This window comes from Myodes glareolus, chromosome 3, assembly GCF_982192425.1.
Source record: "Myodes glareolus chromosome 3, mMyoGla1.1, whole genome shotgun sequence".
NCBI lineage: Eukaryota > Metazoa > Chordata > Mammalia > Rodentia > Cricetidae > Myodes > Myodes glareolus.
Genome location: NC_142028.1, coordinates 66,429,126 through 66,449,974, shown reverse-complemented (window position 1 = coordinate 66,449,974; position 20,849 = coordinate 66,429,126). Strand labels below are relative to the sequence as shown.

The 20,849-nt window shown below is 48.3% G+C and overlaps 1 protein-coding gene across 1 annotated transcript in view; it reads left to right on the top strand.

Annotated features, from left to right (window-relative positions):
- Csmd2 (CUB and Sushi multiple domains 2) overlaps positions 1 to 20,849 on the top strand; it is a 562,459-nt gene that overhangs the window by 119,987 nt on the left and 421,623 nt on the right. The window contains exon 3 of the mRNA XM_085686610.2: positions 1,651 to 1,763. Within this exon, the coding sequence (XP_085542736.1) occupies positions 1,651 to 1,763 (113 nt within the window). The remainder of the gene's footprint in view (positions 1 to 1,650; positions 1,764 to 20,849) is intronic.

Below are 20,849 nucleotides of genomic sequence, written 5' to 3'. Positions count from 1 at the left end.
TAAAAATGACTCAATGCTAAAGATGTATCATCTGAGGCTCAACAATACCCCTGTTTTTACCCGAGTTTTTAATGTAAATTCTAGAAATAAAACATAAACATTTTTTTCTATTCAAAGCATGCCCAGCACGATCCAGTTCGTGTGAAGTCATCTCATGGAATTAGGGTCTCATCTGGCGATCCTCGAGTCTCTTTGAATGTCAACTGTCAAGAGTGATGATAGCTAGATGGTGTTGGGTCCTTTATCTTCTCTGCTTTTTATATTAACAAGCACTTATTTCTATAAAATGGTAGCTGTTCCTTTTAAGAATAAACAGTCATAAGAGACACCCACACCCTGCTCCTAGGAGTCAGATGTATTTTTCTCAGTATGTGAACAGATCTTGTCTGAGGGCAGCCGTCACTTGTAAATCCATCGTGGATTTCACTCAGGCTTTCAAAGGACATCAGCCAGAAAGGGAGACACTAGGAGATGAAACTAGAAAAGAAAGAAAGAAAAAAAAACTCACAAACCACCAGTACCGGAGGCAGGCCATGGCTTTGAGGAATTGCCCCTTTGTTTTTCTGTATCAGAAAACATTGTTTCCAGTCTTCTGCTGGGGGTCACTTTGCCCTTGAACTTTCTCCCCCTGCCTGCAGTTTGGGCTTCTTTCCCATCTCTCATTGCCAGCCAGCTTCTCCTTACTGTGACAACATGTATGAAACAGTCACCTTAAGAAGGGAAAGTGGATTTGGGTTCATAGTTTTAGACATTTCAGTCCATGGCCAGTTGTGTTCCTGTTGATCGGGGGCTGGCAGTGAGGAAGCATATGGTAGCTGGGAGCAAGTTGTTCAACTTATGACAGACAGGAAGCCTGTGCATGGGCACACACACACACACACACACACACACACACACACACACTAGAGGTGTGGATCAATGGTAGAGTGCTGGCCTAATATGTGTGAGGCCCTGAGGTTGATGGGGGCAGGGGTCGAGTCCTAACTTTCCCCTTTGAAAGCGCAGCCAATCATCTAATTTCTTCCCACAAAGCTCCACCTCTGTCTTAGTTAGGGTTTCTGTTGCTGCGGTGAAACACCATGACAAAAAAAAAATGTTGGGGAGGAAAGGGTTTATTTGGCTTACCCATGCGTATGGCTGTTCACCATCAAATCAAGTCAATACAGGAACTTAAGCAGGTCAGAAGCCTGGAGGCAGGAGCTCATACAGAGATCGTGGAGTGGTGCTGCTTACTGACTTGCTCCCTTGGCTTGCTCAGCCTGCTTTCTTATAGACCCCAGGAACTCCAGTGAAGGGATGGCCCCTCCACAATGGGCTGGGAGCCCTCCCCGTCAATCACTAATTAAGAAAATGCCTTACAGCTGGATTTTATGGATGCGTTTCCTCAGTTGAGGTTCCCTCCTTTCAGATAACCCTAGTTAGTGTGTCAAGTTGACCTAAGACTGGCCAGCACACCATCCCAAAGATTCTTCCACTCCCGGGAGCACCACCCTGAGGACCAAGCCTTCAACACGCTGGCCATATTCCAGTTCCGATATTGCTTGTATTTAGAGCTCTCCTGTGCCTCTAACAGGTACTTAAGGGATCCTTAAGAGATGTGCAGTTTCCTGATGAGGTCATTCTTCTCATTCAAACTTCTTTGTTTTTCAGACTCACTGGCTTTCAGCTACCGGCCACCATAGTCAGCGCGGCCAGCACCTTGTCCCTGAGCCTCATCAGCGACTATGCAGTCAGTGCCCAGGGCTTCCGTGCCAGCTACGAAGGTAGGTGCCTCCCTCCCACTGTGACCATAGACACCCGAGGTGCTGTCCTAGCCACAGGCAGGTCTGGGCGCCTGCCCGGGACACTGGATCTGTAGATCCAAGCCTGGACCTGCCTAATGACAGGAGTTAATAACCAGTAACTCAGTTACTGCCGCAGCCGCTACCTCCTTCCTGGGGCTTGTAGATTGCCGAGCCCAGATGTCCTGGTTTATCAAAAGGGCCTGGGGATGTCTTCTTCTCTGCCCCGTCTTACTGGCTCTGGTGTGGTTTTAGTTTTTGAACTCTGTTCTGTACTGGAATTAGTTCCATGAGGTAGCTCAGATTTGTTTTGAAAATAAGAGAGACATAAATTCTAAGTACAAGGAAATATGCAGTAGAGAGTGCTTAACACAGCCACGGCAAAGAGGATGGTTCGTGTTATTGGCGGAAGAATAATCCATTTTTTGTTAATAGTGTGGATTAGGGCTTCTTGGCTTGAGCTGTACAAATGATTTCTGCTTCTCATGATCTGTTTAAAGACAGTGCTGGAATTCAAATTAACACTAATATCTTCAGATTATACACTATTATTATTATTATTATCTTTATTATGTTAGTTTAGAAGGTGGATCCTGTACATCTCTGTCACTTCCTTGGGAAATTTACATCTCATTAATAGGTAATTATTCTGCTCTTGGCTAAGACCTGCACCACGCTTTTGTGTTGAGATCATTAATAGGCGTATTTTAAGACTGTTAATGATAATTAATAACAGTGATGACATAACACCCCAATAAAGCATGCCAATTACTCCAAAGCCTCCTCCTTTCCTCACCTTTATGAACTCAGAGTATAAGTGGTGCATTCCTGAATGAGACAGCGGCAACTTGGAAATTGATCCTACCGTTGTCTGAGAGGCCAGGAGTACCCCAGGCAGAGTGGCTGAGGTCTGGCTCCTTGGCAGGAGTAACCCAGCTGGGAGAGGCATGGGGACATAGCTGATGCAGTAACTGGATCCATTAAGGACTTCTGAAAAGATATCTGGACTAAATACTCCTCCAAAGGCTCCCAACTATGTTGTGCATAATTTTAACGGAGGGCTCCTGCCCTAACTACATTACACTTCAGCTGAGGAGTCTTGATCCAACTCCATCCACCTTAACTGAGGGCTCCTGGCCTGACTGGAGCCTCACCTAAGCCCCTAACCTCCACACACCTGCCTTTCAACTCAGGGTCCCTGAGATGCATGCTTAAAAACGTGACCACTTTCTTCCAGTACCAAGTCTGTGACCGTGGCCATCGTCGCTGTGCTTTTAACTGGTTCTGCACACAAATAATCTCTCCCTAGTTTGTGCTTCAGACTCTTTCTTGAGAGACGTCTCTTTCAAAGTTTCATTTTATTTTCTTCATTATGGTATATTCGTGTATGAAGAAATGGATTTCATAATGATATTTTCATACCCAAGTATCATGTGCTTCGACCATATTCACCTTCCAATATCTTCTACTGTTATTCTTTCTTCTCAGAGTGCCCCCTTATACTTCCATTTTTTCATAGTGTGTATGTGTGTGTGTGTATGTAAACTCTGGGTTCTACATATGAGAGAAAATGGAATATTTGTCTCCTGACCTGGGATATTTTATTTAATACTCTAATCCTCAGTTCCACCTGTTTATGTGTGTGTATAGGTGCATATGTATATTTGGTGCACATGCATGTTTGTGCATGCACATAGAGGCCAAAGGTCAACCTTGGGTGTTCTTCCTCAGGAGCTATGTACCCTGTTTTTTGAATGCGCTGACACATGAGACTTGCAAAATAGAATATAGGCTGACTGGCCATAAAGCCCCAGGGAGCCACCTGTCTCAGCCTCTCCAGAGCTGAGATTGTACGTGCACCCCATGCCTGGCTGCTGATGTGAATACTGGGGTTCAAACTCAGGTCCTCATGCTTGCATGGCACACACTGTATTGACTGAGCCATCTTCCCAGTCAAACCATCTAATTCCACCAATTTCATTCGTCTTTATGACCCCAAAAATGACCCTATTATGGATGTATGCCACATTTTCTTTATCCACACATGTGTCCATGGGTACCTAGGCTGGCCCCATAGCTTGACTGATGTAAATAACGTTGTATTAAATACAAATGTGCAAGTGATTCTGCAGTAGGCTGTCTTGGTATCCTTTGGGCAAAGACTCATCATGGATGCCATAATTGGGTCATATGGTAGCTGTCTTTTTAGTTTTTAAAAGGAACTTCTGTACTCATTTCCAGTGTTTATTTTGAGTTCCTGCATCCCCACCATCAACGTATAATCTCTTTCCCCACATTCCCATCAGCATGGGTGTCTTAAATCCCTGGTTGTAGTTGCCTCCGTAGTGGATGGCTTTGGAGAGATTGTTTGTGTTGGTGGCACTAGAGTGGTACCTGTATAGACCCTGGGAGTAACGGACACAGGGGTTCCAGCTTAGCCCTAGTTCCTCACGGTGTCCCTGTTCATCACCACTTCTGAATGTCTATCTGAGCCCAGACCTTCATAAAGCTTTAGGAAAACTCCTGCACCATGACCCTTGGCCCACTCCTCTGTCAAGGGAGCATTCCACACACTTCATCAGGCACATCCGAGATCCCTTCATCATCAGGCAGATCCGAGATCCCTTCTTCATGATGCCATGACTCCAGCTGCCATTTTTCCCCCGTGCTCTCCATCCCCGTGCCACCTGCTCCATTTCCAGATGGTATCGGGGCGCTGCTCTCAGTGGCTCTTCTTGGCTGGCATCCTGCCTGTCTCTGGTATCAAAGCAAGTCCGATCCTCCTGCTCCCTGCCCCCACCCCCACCCCCAGGGTGTGGAAAGCGAAGATAAGGAACTGAACTGTGGCTGGGGATTTGGGAGGAAGGTGAAGGCAGGTGAAGTGACAGCCACCACTTCAAGGCAGAGATCAAATGCCGCTCCTCAAGCTCTTAGAGAAGAGGGGTGCTCGGTGTGTAATCCTCGGGGACAGGAGCGTGGGCTGAGCGTGGACCAAAGGGAAGAGGATCAGCGTGTATTAAGCGCTGACTGTATGCCAGGCACTTTACATACATTTTCTACTCTAATCTCCCACGACAAGTTTGCAGCCCGGCCTTCCTATCTCGTTCTTACAGACTTAACCAGCTAAGCCAAGTCGGGGGGGGGGGGGATGGGCACGGTGCTGCTTAAGGAGACTTGATGGCCAGGGGTTTTAATGATCCTCCTCTGTCACAAAAGACCTGTGTCTTGCACTCTGAGCCCCGCAAAACTCTTTGAGTAAAGGAGAGGCTAAAGTCTGTTTCCCAGGTAAGAGGATTGAAGCTAAGGCAGTGACAAGACACAGCAAGGCTGTCGTGGTTCCAGAGTCTCTCCTAGATGACCTGGGCTACCCCACAGCGTCAGCAAATGTCCTCTCCAGGGTCTGGTGGGGGTCATCAGGAAAAACAGTTGATATTAAACATTGAAATAATTTTCAGTGTTGAGGTATCTCAGGGTCTTTGCGGGATAGACATGAACTAAACATTTGTGTGCATTCATGTGTGTGCAGGTATACACATGTGTGGGTGCACATGCATGTGGAAGCCGGAAGACACCCTTGGGTATTCTCCCTTAGGAGCCCATCCATCTGGTTTTATAGGCGGTGTCTCTCACTGTCCTGGAGATCACCAAATAGGCTAAACTGACTAGCCTCAGAGCTCCATGGAACCACAGATCTCTGCCCGCACAGCCCTGGAATTATAAGCATGCACTACCACACCCAGCTTTTAAACCAGGATCCTGGGGAGCAAACTCAGGTCTTTGTGTGTGCAAAGCAAGTACTCTCCAACCGAGCCAGACTCCCCACCTCCAGACTAGAAGGTTTTTTATCCATCCATCTAAAATTCAAATTTTATTTAGCAGTCTGCATTTTGATTTGCTTCATTTAGACCCTTCATTTCCAGCCCCAAATCTGAAAGTGATTCCCCAGGAGTCCTTCCTTCTGTCTTCCCTGCTCCTCCTTCTGGTACTGCCGCCCTGCCCTGCTCTGCCTGTGTCCAGGTCCAGCCTCCCCTGTGTCATTCCAGTGTGCACACCACATACTAGCACATAGGCCCACACGGGATTATCTAGAAATGCGATTCGGTAATCTGGCTAAGGAGGTTAGCCTGTTAATAAAAGGCGCCCCCCTCCATTCTTCCCAAGGTCCATTAGAGAGGGAGCCATGGGGGTCTGCACACACCATAATTGTCTAACCAGTCATCACTTGCTCACACTTAGATAAAGAACACCCGTGTTTATCCAACTTAAGGCCCCATCTAATTATCTTCTTCAGACAAATTCTTGGAAGGCCAATTGCCTGAGCCAAAAGGGGCTGCGGGCTTTATACTTTGCTGCCCAAGTCCAGCATGTCCTCGGGAAAGAGAGCCTCATGTATGTTTGCAGTAGCAGGCACGGCAGGCTGGGGCCCACTTCCCCTCACCTTGCCTACCCTGAGTGCTACTGAGGTTTAAATCAGTTTCATTGATTCAAATGGGTGGAAAATGAAATCTCATTTGCGGTGACAATTTACGTCTCTTTGATGATAGGGAAGGTGGAACACCTGTCACCACTTACTGGCCATTTGTGGATCATTTTCTAAATTGCCTGTCCCAGTTTTTGCTTACTTCTCCATTGGGGCTGTTAGTATGTTTCTTATCTCCTTTGCATATTAAGGATATTAATGTGGTGGCTTCTCTTTTGATGTGTAGCAGTTTTAATTTATATGTCACTAATTTAAAATTTTAATTAAAAAACTTTTTTGATGACATTTATTTTGGGCGCCGTGCTCAGAAAGGCCTTTTTTTTTTCTTCCCCATGCCAAGATCAGATGAATAATCATTTAAAAGTTCATCTTATTCTCATATGTGTATGTGCTGGCACGTGTGCCTGTGTGTAGGTGCTCATGTATACACCCAAAGATTAACCCTGAGTATTGTCCTTCAGTCTCTATCCCTCTTTGTTTTTGAGACATAGTCTCTCGCGAGCATCAGCTGAGACTGTTTAGCTGGCCAGAGAATATCAGGGGGTTCTCCTGTCTCTGCAGCTCCGATGCTTGGATTCCAAGCACACACTACAACGTTAAACTTTTTACATGGTTCTGGGAATCGAACTCAGCTCTTTGTAATTGACCAACTGAGGCCACTCCCCAAGTCTTCATTCTGATCCTTTGTATAATTTTTGGTTTTTACTTTAAACCCCCCTGGAGGTGAGTGACATTTGTCTTGGAGTCTATGACTACCTCCCAGCATGAGAGTAATGTTCATTGTGTCAGTCCCTGAAGGTGGGAAGCCTGGACCTTCCCCAGTGTGACCCAGAGCGTCCCCCAGATGCCTCTGGCCTTGCTTCCCTTGCTTCATTCTCTCCCCTCAAGGCCTCACACTTCCCAGCATTCTCACAAGGCACTCAAGGACAGTGTGAGGTTGTTTGTGTCTATCCCAAACTGGGTATTGTGTTTGTGAACACATCAGACATGTCAGTGGGGAACCAGGCTGGTGGAGGCCTTCAATCCCTGTACCCTAGGAGCTGAGGCAGGAGGATCTCCAAGTTTAAAGCGTGCCTGGGCAACAGAGTGAATTCTAGGTCAGCTTGGAAAAAAGATACAGAGGACTGGGTATGTAGCTCAGCGCTATGGCACATACCTAGGATGTGTAAAGGCCCTGGGGTTCAGTCCCTAGTACTACAGGAAGGAGGGAGGGAAAGGAGAGGAGAAAGCCAATTAGATTAAAGTCCAGGACGGCTTGTCATGGCTGACCTTCATGTAAATCTCCTGTAGACACTCTGCTACTTGGAGAAGACAAGTCCATCTGAGAGCTGGGTCTGGGTCAGTTTAGATCTATTCAACAGAGGTGATCTCCAAAGAGGTATTTCTTTGTTGAGTGTAACTGGTCTTGGCTGCTCCCCATCCAAGTGCAGGAGGAGTTCTCAAAACCCAGACCTGTCCTGCCCCATCCCTAACTCCATCTGGAGGCTGGAAGGATGAAGAACAGTTAGTTTTGTAAACTCTCTGGTGATCACATGGGTGAGGCAGCACAGGACAAGGCTGAAGAGCCTGGGTTTGGGGCTATGTTTTTGGTTGTGTTTATATTTTTGGATTCCTGGAATCCTACGCCTCCTTCAAGTCGCCCTTCCCTCGAGTAACTTATTCATTTCTCTGCGCTCCAGCCGTGTATGGCTATTACAAGAAGAGTGTTTATTTAAAAATATCGTTGTATGCATATGTGTATGCATGATGTGGGTACGTGTGTGTGTTCATGTGTGTGAGTGCAGGTGGACATGCCAAGATCAGAGGACAACCTCGAGTGTGGGGCCTTATCTTCCACCCTGTTTGACGCAGTCTTTGTTTGGCCACGGCGTACACCAGGCTGAGCTGTTTCCAGTGTTCACTTCTTGGCTTGTGTTGTTGCCTTCCATCTCTTGTTGTAGAATGGAATTACAGATATGTACTGTGCATCCACCTATCACATGAGTCCTGGGGATTGCAAGCACTTTACCCGCTGACATCTCCCTGGCTTTGGATGGAGTCTGTCTAAATGAATGATTTGGGCAATTCCAGTGTGCAAAACCTGCTAAGTGTTGAACTGACACCACGTGTTCAAATTCCACACCTGACATCGTAGGACAGGTCATTGTCTAAGCTCAGACACTCCAAAAACACTATGTACACACCAGACTCTGTGTGTCAAGTATGCACAAGACAAGTGTCATTTCTGTGCCCATGAGGGCTCTGTCCCCATAGTTTCTCATAGGTACACAGAAATAGCCCCCAACCTGAGAAACAGACAACATTTGAGAGCATCAAATGAGAGACATGTTAGTTAAGAACACTCAGCTTAGCTCTGTAGAGCTATGGTGAAGATTGACGGGAATGCAAGGGTCACAGGAGACCCTTGGCTCAGGACCTGGCACCTGGTCAGTGTTCATTCCCTGCCATCTCCCTGACTAAGTCACTCTCATCTTGTCCTAACCTGACTGAAATTCTCCAGGAGACAGAAGAAATAGGCCAGCCCCACAGAACCCGGTCCCAGCCTCACCCTGAATTTACATAAAATCCTTCATCCAGCTGTTTACATAAAGAAGCCATCTCTCCAGCTGCTCTACTCGAAGGGCCTGGCTGTGGCTTCTCATGAGGAAAAGCAGAGCGATGTTTCCATCCAGGACTCCTGGCCCCACCCACAAGCTGGCCTGCTGGCCATGGATGGAGCACAGTCCCTACCATGCAGCACCCTGGAGCCAGTGAGGCCAAGGCCAGGACATCGTTGCCACTTTCTGCATCAGTGATGCTGGCTTTTCAACCAAGGGTCTTATAGCAGGTTTATTAGTCTCTAGAAGTTTGGAACAACCAATGGACAGGCAGACAGACAGACAGACAGACACACACACCAACACAATATTAGTTCACAGAGTTCACAGATGCTCCATGTCTCCCCATACTGCCCTATGTCACTTGAAAACCTGTGCCCAGAAGGGCTGGCAGTACACATCACATAGTTGGTGGTAGATGCCCTAGCATTAACTGAGCAACTACTGGCTGCAGCCTTTGGAGTCCCATTTCACAGTCCCAGTTTGCACCCGTGGTCCCTCCCCATCCTCACAAAGGGATGGGTGAGGAAGGAGAGCTGTTTCACACAGGATCCCAGCAGGGTGTGCTTCCGTTCCTGGGGGGCGGGGAGCAGGTCAGCTGTGGCACCTCTGCCTTTCCAAACAGGGCCGGATAGTTGGAGATGGCAGTCCTGGGAGGGCAAGTCCAGGGACGACATGTGCTCTTGTGTCTCCTGGAGATGGGGCGCTTGAAGCTGACATCACGGTACCACTGAGCTCCTGAGAAAGCTGGGCTGCAGAGTTAGAGCCCGGGACATTAGGGCCCAAATCTCCCTCCACTTTCCTTTCTTCTTGCAATTAGATAGCTGATTCCCCTCCCCAGGAGCTCTGCTCTCTCCGACAATTTCCTGGTCCTGAAAGAGACTCCAGTTCTGGGGCATTATCCAGATATCTTGAAATTGGGCTAATGGAAGCCATTTGGCACTATATGGATATGCAGTCTGAATATGCAATTTGCTCCATTCAGGTCATTCTGGGCCAAAGCAGCAGGGCACAGGTTCCTGAGGGGCAGAGGTGACCAGTGTCCATTTTCCCAGCACAAAGACCAATGTGCGCCTTTTAAGTACCTGAGTCCATTCTCCACGGCTCTGCCTTGAGAGCGGAAACAGTCCTTTTAATCAGGGCTTCGAATTAGCAAATTAATACACGAGAGATATGACCTTTGAGATGAATTGTACGGCGCTTCTCCACACAGCGGGGGTTGGGATGTTCATGACACGTCTTCTTTGGGCCCACAGATCGTTCCTCATGCCCCTTGCTGATCTCACGTGGGGTGGCTCTCATGTGATAGTGTGCTAGCTCTAGCCATGCCCTGGTCACTTCTCTGTCATGTGGGGGAGGGGGCAGAGGAGTTGGCACTGAGAGGTGGGGTGGGGGAGGCATGTGCCAGCTGTGGAGTTGTACACCATGCTTTGCTATGCCCCTTCTCTTGTTCATCCACTCAGCATGGTTTGCAGCCCCAGACCGCCTCCCAGGGGGCATTAAGGTAGGCACACCGATGCAGAAGCAGCCCCTCCTTTTGTGAATTGCTGTGCCTGGGAACTGAGAACACTGGGGTGGGTTAAGAACGCTGGACGCAGCTAGGCAGGACTCAATGCCCAGACTTCCCTCCTACCAACTGGGAGACCTCGGATGACTCTCCTGACCCCCATGCACCGCATATTTGCAAAGCAGAGGTGGTCACCCACTTTCCCGCGGGGTGTAAGGAGGATTCATAGTTGAGGCGTGGGTACAGAGTCACCGTACAGCCAACACTAGCTCTATCCCACGAGGGAAAGCTACACCCACCCTTGGCTAATGCCAAGGAGATCCAGGTTAGGTCGGCTATGCCCTGTCTCTGATGTGCCTGCAGCAAGACACTGGACCTCTCAGATGCTCTCTTGAAACCTGGGTGACCCTCTTTCTTCCTAGGGGCCGCAAGCATCACTACCAAGCCGTGGGAAGCTCCTAACTCAGCTCACGTTTGACTCCTGATAGTTTCCCTGTCAAAGAAACCACAGCAACAGGTTGTGATGTGCTTCAAGAGTGAAAAAAAAAAAAAAAACTTCTTTTTTTTTTTTTTTTTGTCAAACCTTTGGTCAGCCTTGCGGTTTTTCAAAGGCGAGGGCGGTCACCTACTTTTTCTGTTGCTCCTGCTGTCGTTGCCGTCTTTCCTTAGCACACAGCTGGGGCCCTGCAATAGTAGCTGGTGCGTGCCTCTCCTGACCTGGATCCCCATGTGTCTGGGCACACGGTGCTGTTGGACAGATTGGCCCCTTGAGTACGTGGCTCGGTGGATGGAGTACGGGCTGAGCAGCCGACTCTTTGATCTCGTCTCCACTGTGAGTACACTGCTGCAGGACTGAACCAGAGTCACAGGAGTGGCGACCTTACTCTGAGCCTTACCTGGCTGTCAATCAAACCCTGGAGCATTGGCATCCCTTCCATCCCTTCCTCCTCCAGCCACAGGCCACTGGCAAGCCCTTGGAGAAGACAGGCTGTCTCCCCAATCATCCTTCAACCATGCCAAGTCCCCCCTCCCGACTCCCCCAAACTCCTCTAGTCTCTGCTTCATTCCAATCCAGGAGACCGCCTCTGTGCCCAAGATCCCCTGCCTTTATGGTATCTTTGCTCCCCAAACCATACTTTTATTTCTGGGCTTTTTGCTCTCTTTGGCTTCTCCATTCCCGAATCACCAATAGCCAGAAGCTTCAGAGAGCACCATGGTTGGAGCCCAGGGGCTGGGGAGAAAATTGACAGCTCCCTCCCTGCTCTGCTCCAATTCACCTGGTCTCCCGACTCTCTTACCACGGATGATGGTAGGAAGCCCACACCATGGGCTTGTCGTCAGGTGTTCATCACAGGGACTGTCGTGGATTAAATGCTGCGAGGACAGCTGTGTGTGCCCGTCAGGGGCCTTGCATACAGTGTATGGCAGCTTCTCAGTAAACGCTGGGTAGGTCCTCATGGGGGAGAGTTTCTAGTCAAGGCAGCTGAGGAGATAGAGCCAGCAAATCAAGACACAGAAAAACCATAAGGCCCCTTAGTTATCAAAGACGGACAGGGCTGGGCGTGTGACTCAGTTGGTAGAGTGTTTGTCTGCCATGCAAGGAGCACCAAGATTCATCTGCAGCACCTACAGAGGGGGAAAAAATCCCAAAATAGCATTGTGTCCCCATAAAACTAAACTACTCCCCCAAACTTTTGATTGGTATAATGCTGGGACAGCTGTGAAAAGAGGGGGGACACTGGCCCTGGTGCTGGTGGTGATATAAATGAGTCCTTTGGGACCATAACCTGACAGCTGTATATCAAAAGTCATAAAGTGCTCATAGCAGTTGACCCACTAATCTCCCTCCAGGGAACAAACCCTACAGAAATAATTCAGCAGCAGAAGAAAGTTCTGTGCACGAGAGTCCTGGTCTCAGCATTATTTATAATGATGAGGAATTGGAAACTGTAAAAACGTCCAACAATTGGGGAATGGCTGGGAAAGTTATGGTGTCTCTGCCTAACGGATTTACATGGCCATTTAAAAGTATAATGGCACGACGGAGAAATCCAGAAAGATGTTTAGGGTATGATTTTCAATGACAAAAGTGGAGCACAATGCTTCGCTGTATTTATCACGGCCGTGTTAGGGAGTCTGCTAGCAGTGGGCAGAGTGGGGCGGAGAAGGAGACCATCGACGGGATTTGAAAGTGTTGTTAAAATGTGTGTCTTAATGCATGTGGGTATTTAGCCTGCATGCATGTGTGCACACCGTGTGTGTGCACGTGTGTGCATGTATGTGTATGTGTGCGTGTGTGTGTGCATGTATATGTATGTGTGAGTGCGCGCGCGCGCGCGTGTGTGTGTGTGTGTGTGTGTGGTGCTTAAAGAGGCTAGAAGAGGGAGTCAGATCCCTCAGGAACTAGTAGTAGACAGCTGTGAGCTGCCATATGGGTGCTGGGAATTGAACCCCAGTCCTCTGGAAGAGCAGTCGGTTCTCTTAACCACTGAGTCATCTCTCCAGCCCCCTGCCAAAGGTTTCTTTCTTTCTTTCTTTCTTCCTTTCTTTCTTTCTTTCTTTCTTTCTTTCTTTCTTTCTTTCTTTCTTTCTTTCTTTCTTTTTTAATGAATTCCTTTTGGTGGCTGCTTTGGTGTTGCCTGTGTGATTGGTAGCTGCTGGAGCTAGCCCACATTCAGAACAGAAATCAGGACCAAATACAGCAGCGAGGAAGCCCTCACAGGTGAGAGGAGTGCACAGGGCTTTCATTGGCAATGCCTCCAACAAGAACCAAATGTCTTGTGGCTTTATTAGCAGCATTTTAGACTGCAGGTCTTGGAGAGATAAATTCCCCGGAAAGAAACTCACACGATAAAGCCCTGATAAGCATCAAGGTGCTTTAGAGAGTCACGGGCCCTACCGCCAGCGTAGGACCCAAAGTAGAGTAGATATTTGAGAGAAATGAATGAGGGAAGTAGTAACCTCGTTGAGAATCATTAAAGATCTGGGGGTGAAGGATGAGTGTGTCATGGATAAAGCAAATGTTCTTTCCGGGTTGCTCCAGAGAGCAGAGTCAGGTCCGGTGGATGGAAAGGTATGGGAAGGTGGGTCTTGTCCTGCAAACCTGTATGTCGTTCCAGGAATACTTGGGAGACTGAGGCAGGACTATCTCAAGTTCAAGGTTTGGTTAAGCTACAGAGTGTGTTCAAACTAGCCAGGACATTTTAGTTTGACTCTGTCTCAAAAATTACCAAAAAAAAAAAAAAATCTGGGAATGTGACTCGGTGCTGGAGTGCTATGGTTTTAGTGACTGTAATTTAGAGTGACTGACTACTGAGGTAGTGAGTTCCCCATCTCTGGAGGTAATCAAGCAGCTATTTAGTTGATCAAGCCCTGCCAGGGAAGCCATTGGTATCCATCTCAAACTAATAAAGAAAATCTCTGCCAATTAAATTATAGCACATCCTTGAAGGTAAGACTCATCCTGTCTTGTTTTGTCTTTTTAAAAGCTCTTTCAGTGTGGGGGAGGAAATCAACACAGATGGATAAGAAACTGAAGGGGTGTTTTAGGAGGCCAGGCAAGTTCAGGGCGATACTGTATAGCCATGGAGGATACATGGTATACTGGGATGGTCCACACAGAGACTGTGTACCCTCTGGCCCTCGATAACTCTCTCAGCCTCAGTTTCCCATTTGTGAAGTGGAGATGCACCAAAGCAGGTAGCCCTTGCAGAATTCTCCCAAGGACTAGGAGGCAGCAGGAGAGGGCAAAGAGGCAGCAGGAGAGGGCAAGTTAGCCAAGTCACTTCCGAGCTCAGCAGGTAGCCATGTTAGCATGGTGTTCCCACAGGGGAGAGTATCGCAGCGACTCTCACCTCCCTGCAGCCACGACTCCCTGGGGCAGACTGTGTGGCTGAATCTTAAAGAAAGAATAGGAGTCAGGCAAGGGCTGAAGACGTGAATGAGGGAAGGTTTCAGAAATGAGGGTGGCATGACCAAGGGTCTGGCAGACAAGGCTGGCCAGCGATGTGTAAAACTCCCTCCTTAGCCGGAACAAGAGCAGGAGAGGGACCGAGGTCGGTGAGGTCTAAAGCCTCTGGGCATGGAAAATGCTCCCTCTGCTGATGGGTCACCGTGACCTGGCTCTTGGAAGCCAAGGAATGGCAGCATCAGACTTGCCATAGGTTTGCTGTGGTGCTGAGGGAAAGATGGCCAGTGGGCTTCCACATGGGTTGAAAATCTCTCAGTGATCCTGCAAGGTGGTGAGGCCTGTGCTTGGCCGGGGGGTGGGATATGGGAAGTGGAGGCTCTTCCTAGACATAACATCAGAAGGATTTAGCATTGCCCCAGGAGGCCAGGCAGCTTCAGTGTGCTGAGGGGGAGCATATGTGACTCCTGGCTCATTTCACACAAGTTATGGGTCCCTGGACAGGGCTCTAAGACCCGTGCATGAGCCCTGGACACGTGGAGGGCAGGAGGAGACAGAAGCCATCAGGCCACCACAGAGATCTAGCTGGATGGGACATAGGCCCTGTGTCTGGTTTCCAGAATGGGGAACGGTACAGTGTACAGCCAAGCCAACAGGACAGAATGATGAAGCCCACCTAGTTACTGAGGATCCCACATTGGCCAATTGCCCAAGCAGGGATCTCTGTGGTGGGGCCCCCAACTTGGCATAATGTGGGGATGAAATCTCAAGTGGACATGAGCCATAGAGGGGTGGTCGGGCACTCCTGACACCCTGGAGGTCTAAGAAGAGAGGTGAGCTGTAATTTTGAGTTAGCGCACCAAGGCTAGATTTAAAGCAAGAAAGAACTCACTGGAAGGCAGGGAATGGCAGCAGAGTCCTGAGGGAGGGTGAAGCGGGCTTAGGAGGAGGCAGGGCCCCTTCTGCCCAGTTGACTGCAGGCTTCTAAGGATGCTCATAGGTTCAGAGGCATCCTGTGTGTTGGGGAGAGCTGGCTGAGAAACCCAGGAGTCATGAGTTATTTTCAGTTAAAGCAAAAGGAGAACATCAAGTTAGAACATTTCTAACTACCATTTATTCATTCATTCATTCATTCATTCATTCATTCATTGTTTCATGCATTTATTCATAGTTAATGCCTCACTCCCTACCTGCAAGGCATCGAGACGCACTGGAAATAGTTCTGGGAAGCAAGGATCTGGCCCACGCTTCCAGTCTAATGAAGGGAAGAGACATTACACATATAACCCTGCATTCAAATATCATATAAATAAATATCAACAAGTAAACGAACATATGAATATGTGAATATCTTAGCTCTGTTTTTATTCTTGATAAGATTTTACTTGAGGCCTCCCATCTGTGGGTGCGATGAGAAAGTTATTTAGAAGCTGGCTGTGCTGCGTTTGGGTGAGTTCTTGGAAGATGATAGGATGGGGCTGGGTTCCCTGTGGCTGGCCACCAGAGACTCCCGTCAACAGCCAAAGCCCAGGGTCATAACCCAGGTCACCTTAGCGTTTCTTCACTGTGACTCGCTGAAGCTCCCACCCAGTCCCAGCACTTTGGATGATGGGAGCCAATATGGCCCAGGTGAAAGCATTGGTGTCTGGAGCCAGTGGGGGGACAGCTTGGGAACTGAAAGTTAAACTATTGCTTGTTGTGTCTTCTCCCATGGATATGGAAGACTAGAGGTGGGAGCCTGGGGAAGGATAAATGTGAGACACTGAGTGCTACGTGCAGCTGTGGGCTTTGCTCCACCCCCCGCCCCGAAATGAGCCGCTGGCGAAGGAGTTTCAAGAGCCAGCGATGAGCTTCAGAATCCTGACTCGCGTCACGTGCTTTTATAAAGCATCCTTGTCTGGTTGGGTGAAAGGACAACTCTAGGCTTCCCTAAGGCTCAGAACATTTGGGCTCTGGCTACAGCTTGGCAGCCAGCCTTGGGGACATTCATTCGCTTATCCCTTCCTTAAGAACTGTTTCTCTCTCTCTCTCTCTCTCTCTCTCTCTCTCTCTCTCTCTCTCTCTCTCTCTCTGTGTGTGTGTGTGTGTGTGTGTGTGTGTGTGTGTACATGCACACATGCATGCAAAGCCAAAAGACATACTTGCCTAAGACATGGTCTCTTGTTGACCTGGAATATGCCAAGTTCCTAGGTTGACTGGCTGGTAAGCTTCAGCAACCTTCTGCCCCAGCCTCTCCAGGGCTCACATTGCTGACATGCCCCACCACGCCCAGATTACTTTCGTTGGGTTCTGAGGATCAAGCTCAGGCCATAATGGCTGCACAACAAGGTCTTTACTCATTGAGCCATCCTCCAGTGCCACGTCACCCCCAGAGCTTGGTCTTGTCCTAATTTGGGGTGGCAAGGGAATGCAGAAAGGACAGTGACGCTAAGGAAATGACAGACACATGGGTATGGAACAGCTGGGTTTGGGTGGGCTCTGCACACTTTGATGGAGTCGGACTATGTGTTTATTATGCACAGCACAGGGAGAGGGGTCTGGACATTCTCCTTAGGAGCTGTCTGTGGGGGAGCAGACTCAGGCTGTAAACATCTGGGAACGGAAGGCTGCAGTTGCTAGTCTTTGCATCCCCTGGTTAATCATTCATAAACACTCCTATGTGGACAGAGGATGAAAGCCTTGCAAGTTCCAAGCCTGACCCATATAGGGGAGGCTTCACCAGCTTCTTATGGAACTAAGGCATTGGTCCTTGACATGCACTTGTCAGCAATATACAATCACTCAGGACGTCATCTGCTCCTTACACATCTGTTCGGGCCTCCCTGTGTTTCCCACACCCCAGTCCCTCCCTTGCCTTTCCTTTTACAAATTATGGCACGCATTCATGGTGGGCAGTGGGGGACGGATTACAAAGTCACAGGGTGAAAAATTAAAACCATCTGTTATCTGACCCCTGTATAGCTATAACTAATATACTGTTCTTCCACGCATCTGTGCATAAAATTAGAAATACATATGTACATATGTATATATAAAACACTTCCACATATTTATAGTATTTATATTGCTGTAATTATTTAAGCAGTCCCCTGTGTTTAAGATTTAGTTTGTTTCCACTTTTTCCCTGATAGATAATGGTGCAATGAAAAATTCCTGTACATAAATCACCGAGTTGCATCTGATTATTTCCTTTGAATAAATCCATACAGGCACAACGACTTCAAAAACTTTTGCTGTATGGTTTTCACATTGCTTTCCGGAAAGATTAATATTCTTACCAGCAATGTATACACATTTCTTCCCATCCTCCCCATCTTTCAACAACGATGCTTCAGTTCTGGGGCAGGGCTTCACCCAGATGGTGAAGGTCTTCACCATCAGGAGCCAGCAGAAGGCTGAGACAGGCCAGGGATGTTGACCTCATCCTAGCCTCTGTGGGAAACTCAACACAAGTGTCATATTCGGGCCATAGCCCCAATTCATACTTTGTTCACTGAGATCGTAGTGGAGTGCTCCCTGAGAACTGAGGGTGTGTGTCCTATGGTCTAGGGAGTGCTCCCTAAGGACTGAATGAGTACTTCTGGAGTGCCAAGTGAGTATGTTCCTTGAGATCTGAAGAAAGTACTCTCTGAGGACCGAGGAAATGCTTCCCAGGACCAAGGAGTGTTCCCTGAGAACTTGACGATTGCTTCTTAAAGATTGAGTGGGTGCTCCCTAAGAGCTGAATTAATGTTCCCTGAGGGCTGGAGGATTGCTGCTCTAAGATTAAGTGAGAACCTCCTGAGGATCAAGAAGATGCTCCAGGTAGCCCTGCCACAAAGGGCACCTCCAGGGCACTGAGGTTCAATCTGATGCTCAGGAGTATCCGAGTCTCAAATAGGAGCCTCAGGCTGGCCAGGCCATTCTCCTTCTCATCTTGGATGGGATTCTGGGCACTGTCTCTAGTATCATCTTTCAGCTTCTACCATGGGCTCTAACTTGCTTGAGTGGGGTCATAGGGCCTGGCTCCTCCTGAAGTAGATGCGGCCTCCAGAAGCCTGCAGCTGGTCTGGCCCTAGTGAACCGAAGTCCAGCACTCGCCTGTCTCACCAACACTTACTCACTTCCTGGACACATCTGTTCTTCCGTCCTAGGACAATTAGGGGTGCTTGTGTGCCCCTCCTGTTGCCTGTGGTCTCTGCCTGGACCATGTGTTTCTAGGTTCTTGATGTCTTGTTCCAAGAATGGACTCAAGGAAAATAACACAAAAATATTTTATTTGGATGCAAAATGAAGGCACAGAATTGATCCACCTCACAGTGGGCTCTGAGTGGGATTTTTCTCAAGAGCCCCCTGGTCACTGGGGCTTTCTTTTGGGAGTGCAAGAGGAGGTGTGATTGCTAGGGATGGAGGAAGGTGGGTGATTTTCCATTTTGATTGATAGGCCTTCGTTATGTAAGGCTTTGTTCAGTGTGAATGCCCTTTCCCACGATGCATCTCATTTTAGCCACATGCACACCCAATCACACACAGGCATATGATGGCAACAAATGGACTTGGAGAGATGGCTCAGTGGTTAAGAGCAATTTTAGCTGTTTCAGAAGACCTGGGTTTGGTACCTAGCACCAATGGAGATCTAATACCTTCCTCTGGCTTCTGTGAGTTCTGCATGCATGTGGTACGTGTTAACTGATGAAGGCACTCACACATACCACATTTTATTTATTTATTATTAAAGATGGCAAAGAGGACTTTTCCCCCTACAACTTCAGAGTACACAATTTACCTTAGTGTGCATGTGCTCCAAACCAGTGCAGTCTGGATTGGTGCACCGTCCCTGTCTCTACAATATACCTCAGAATATGCTTGACCATGAAAGTAGAGTTGCTAAGCTGGAGTGATGGTTCAGTGGTGAAGAACACCGACTGCTCTTGCAGAGGACCTGGGTTCAAGTCCCGTCACCCACCCGGTGACACATAGCCACCCATAACTCCAGTTCCTGGGGATCTGACCACCTCTTCTGGTCTCCACAAGTGCACAGATAGGCACATAGGCAAAAAAATATCCACACACAAAATAAACAAATGTCTTAAAAAACAAAAGAGTTGCTGAGGTTTGTAGAGAGCCGCAGGTAGGAGTGACTGCCATGCCTGCATTCACTGGGAAGAGAGCAGAAATCACTGTTCGCCTAAATCTGAATGAGGAGATTGGTGGTATGTGCGTTTCTTCTGCCATCCTTGATCTTAGATATCGCAGAAGACACCACTGGATTGGTAGAAGGGACAACACCTGCCGCCGTGATAGTGGGTATGATTTATACTTGTCTCCAGAAGAGCGGTGCCTTCGTCTAAGGTACCAGAGGAGAAATAGGTACCAACTACGGGAGAAGAATCCCTGAGCTCCTCAGGTCATTAGGATCCCAGCCTTTGTGATCAAATTCAGGTATATTTCTGGTGTCAGGGGAGCCGCAGTACCAGCTGAAGAAAAGGAGACAGGAACCCAGGCACACACGGGACTGACCCAGTGAGGGGGAAGGCTGCAGACCAGAGGACAGGACCCTCCTAGTTCATGGTACCAGGCCTGTGGCCACACAGCCAATGTAGGCTCCACCTTCCATTGGCAGAACTCCGGTTTCCAGAGTGCCTCAGAGTCATCAGGGGCTGCATGGAGAACACCTGCCCCTGAAGGAACCACAGATCTGCTGTAGAGGGAAGCTTGGAGGCTCTCCAGCACTGAGGTGTGAGGAGTGTGAGCTCGTGTGTGTGTGTGTGTGTGTGTGTGTGTACACACGCCATAGAACAGCTTTGCAGGTCTTTTCTCAGATGCTGTCTGCTTTTTGTTGTTGTTTTTTTTTTATCTGTCTGTTTTGAGTTAGGGTCTTTGATTGACCTGGCAATCTCCAAGTAAACTAGACCAGCTGGCCATTGAGCTACAGGGTTCCACCTGTCTCCACTTCCCCAATGCTGGCAATTTTGCCTATATTATATGGGTTCTATATGGGTTCTGGGAATCAAACTTAGGTCCTCTTGCTTGTATTAGCAAACACATTACTGACTTATCTACCCCGCCCATTTGGGGACATTTTGATATCACTGCTTCTCTCCTTCTCCCACACCAAACCCTCTTCTAAAGCCTGGCACTGTGTTTTTACCTCAGAGGTGGCCCTATAAAATACCAAGCAGAAGTTTACACACTCTCTCTGTGTCTCCTGGCTGAGACAGAAAAGTTCTCCGAGGCAGACACGCTTTGTCTGGTTCTATTTCTACTTGGGTATTTCTCCATTTCACCTCTAATTGGCCTCCCTATTGAGAGATCATTTTCCCTGAGCGGGGATTCAGCTCGTGAATCTCAGTATCAGTACAAACATCCATTGATGGAAGATCGTAGGCGACGGTGCCCCGCTGCAGCCTTTCCGTGTCTACGGCCGTAAGAGGTGATTGGCGTAAGAGGTGATTGGCGGATGACCCATGAAGGACAGCAGGCCCTGACTTGCCCCTCCTAACCCAGAATTATTGAAGGTGTTCATGGAGCTCTCTCTCAGAGCATCATGTTCCACGGCATAGGGGACAGTTGGAGATGATCAATTGGATGGAATTAC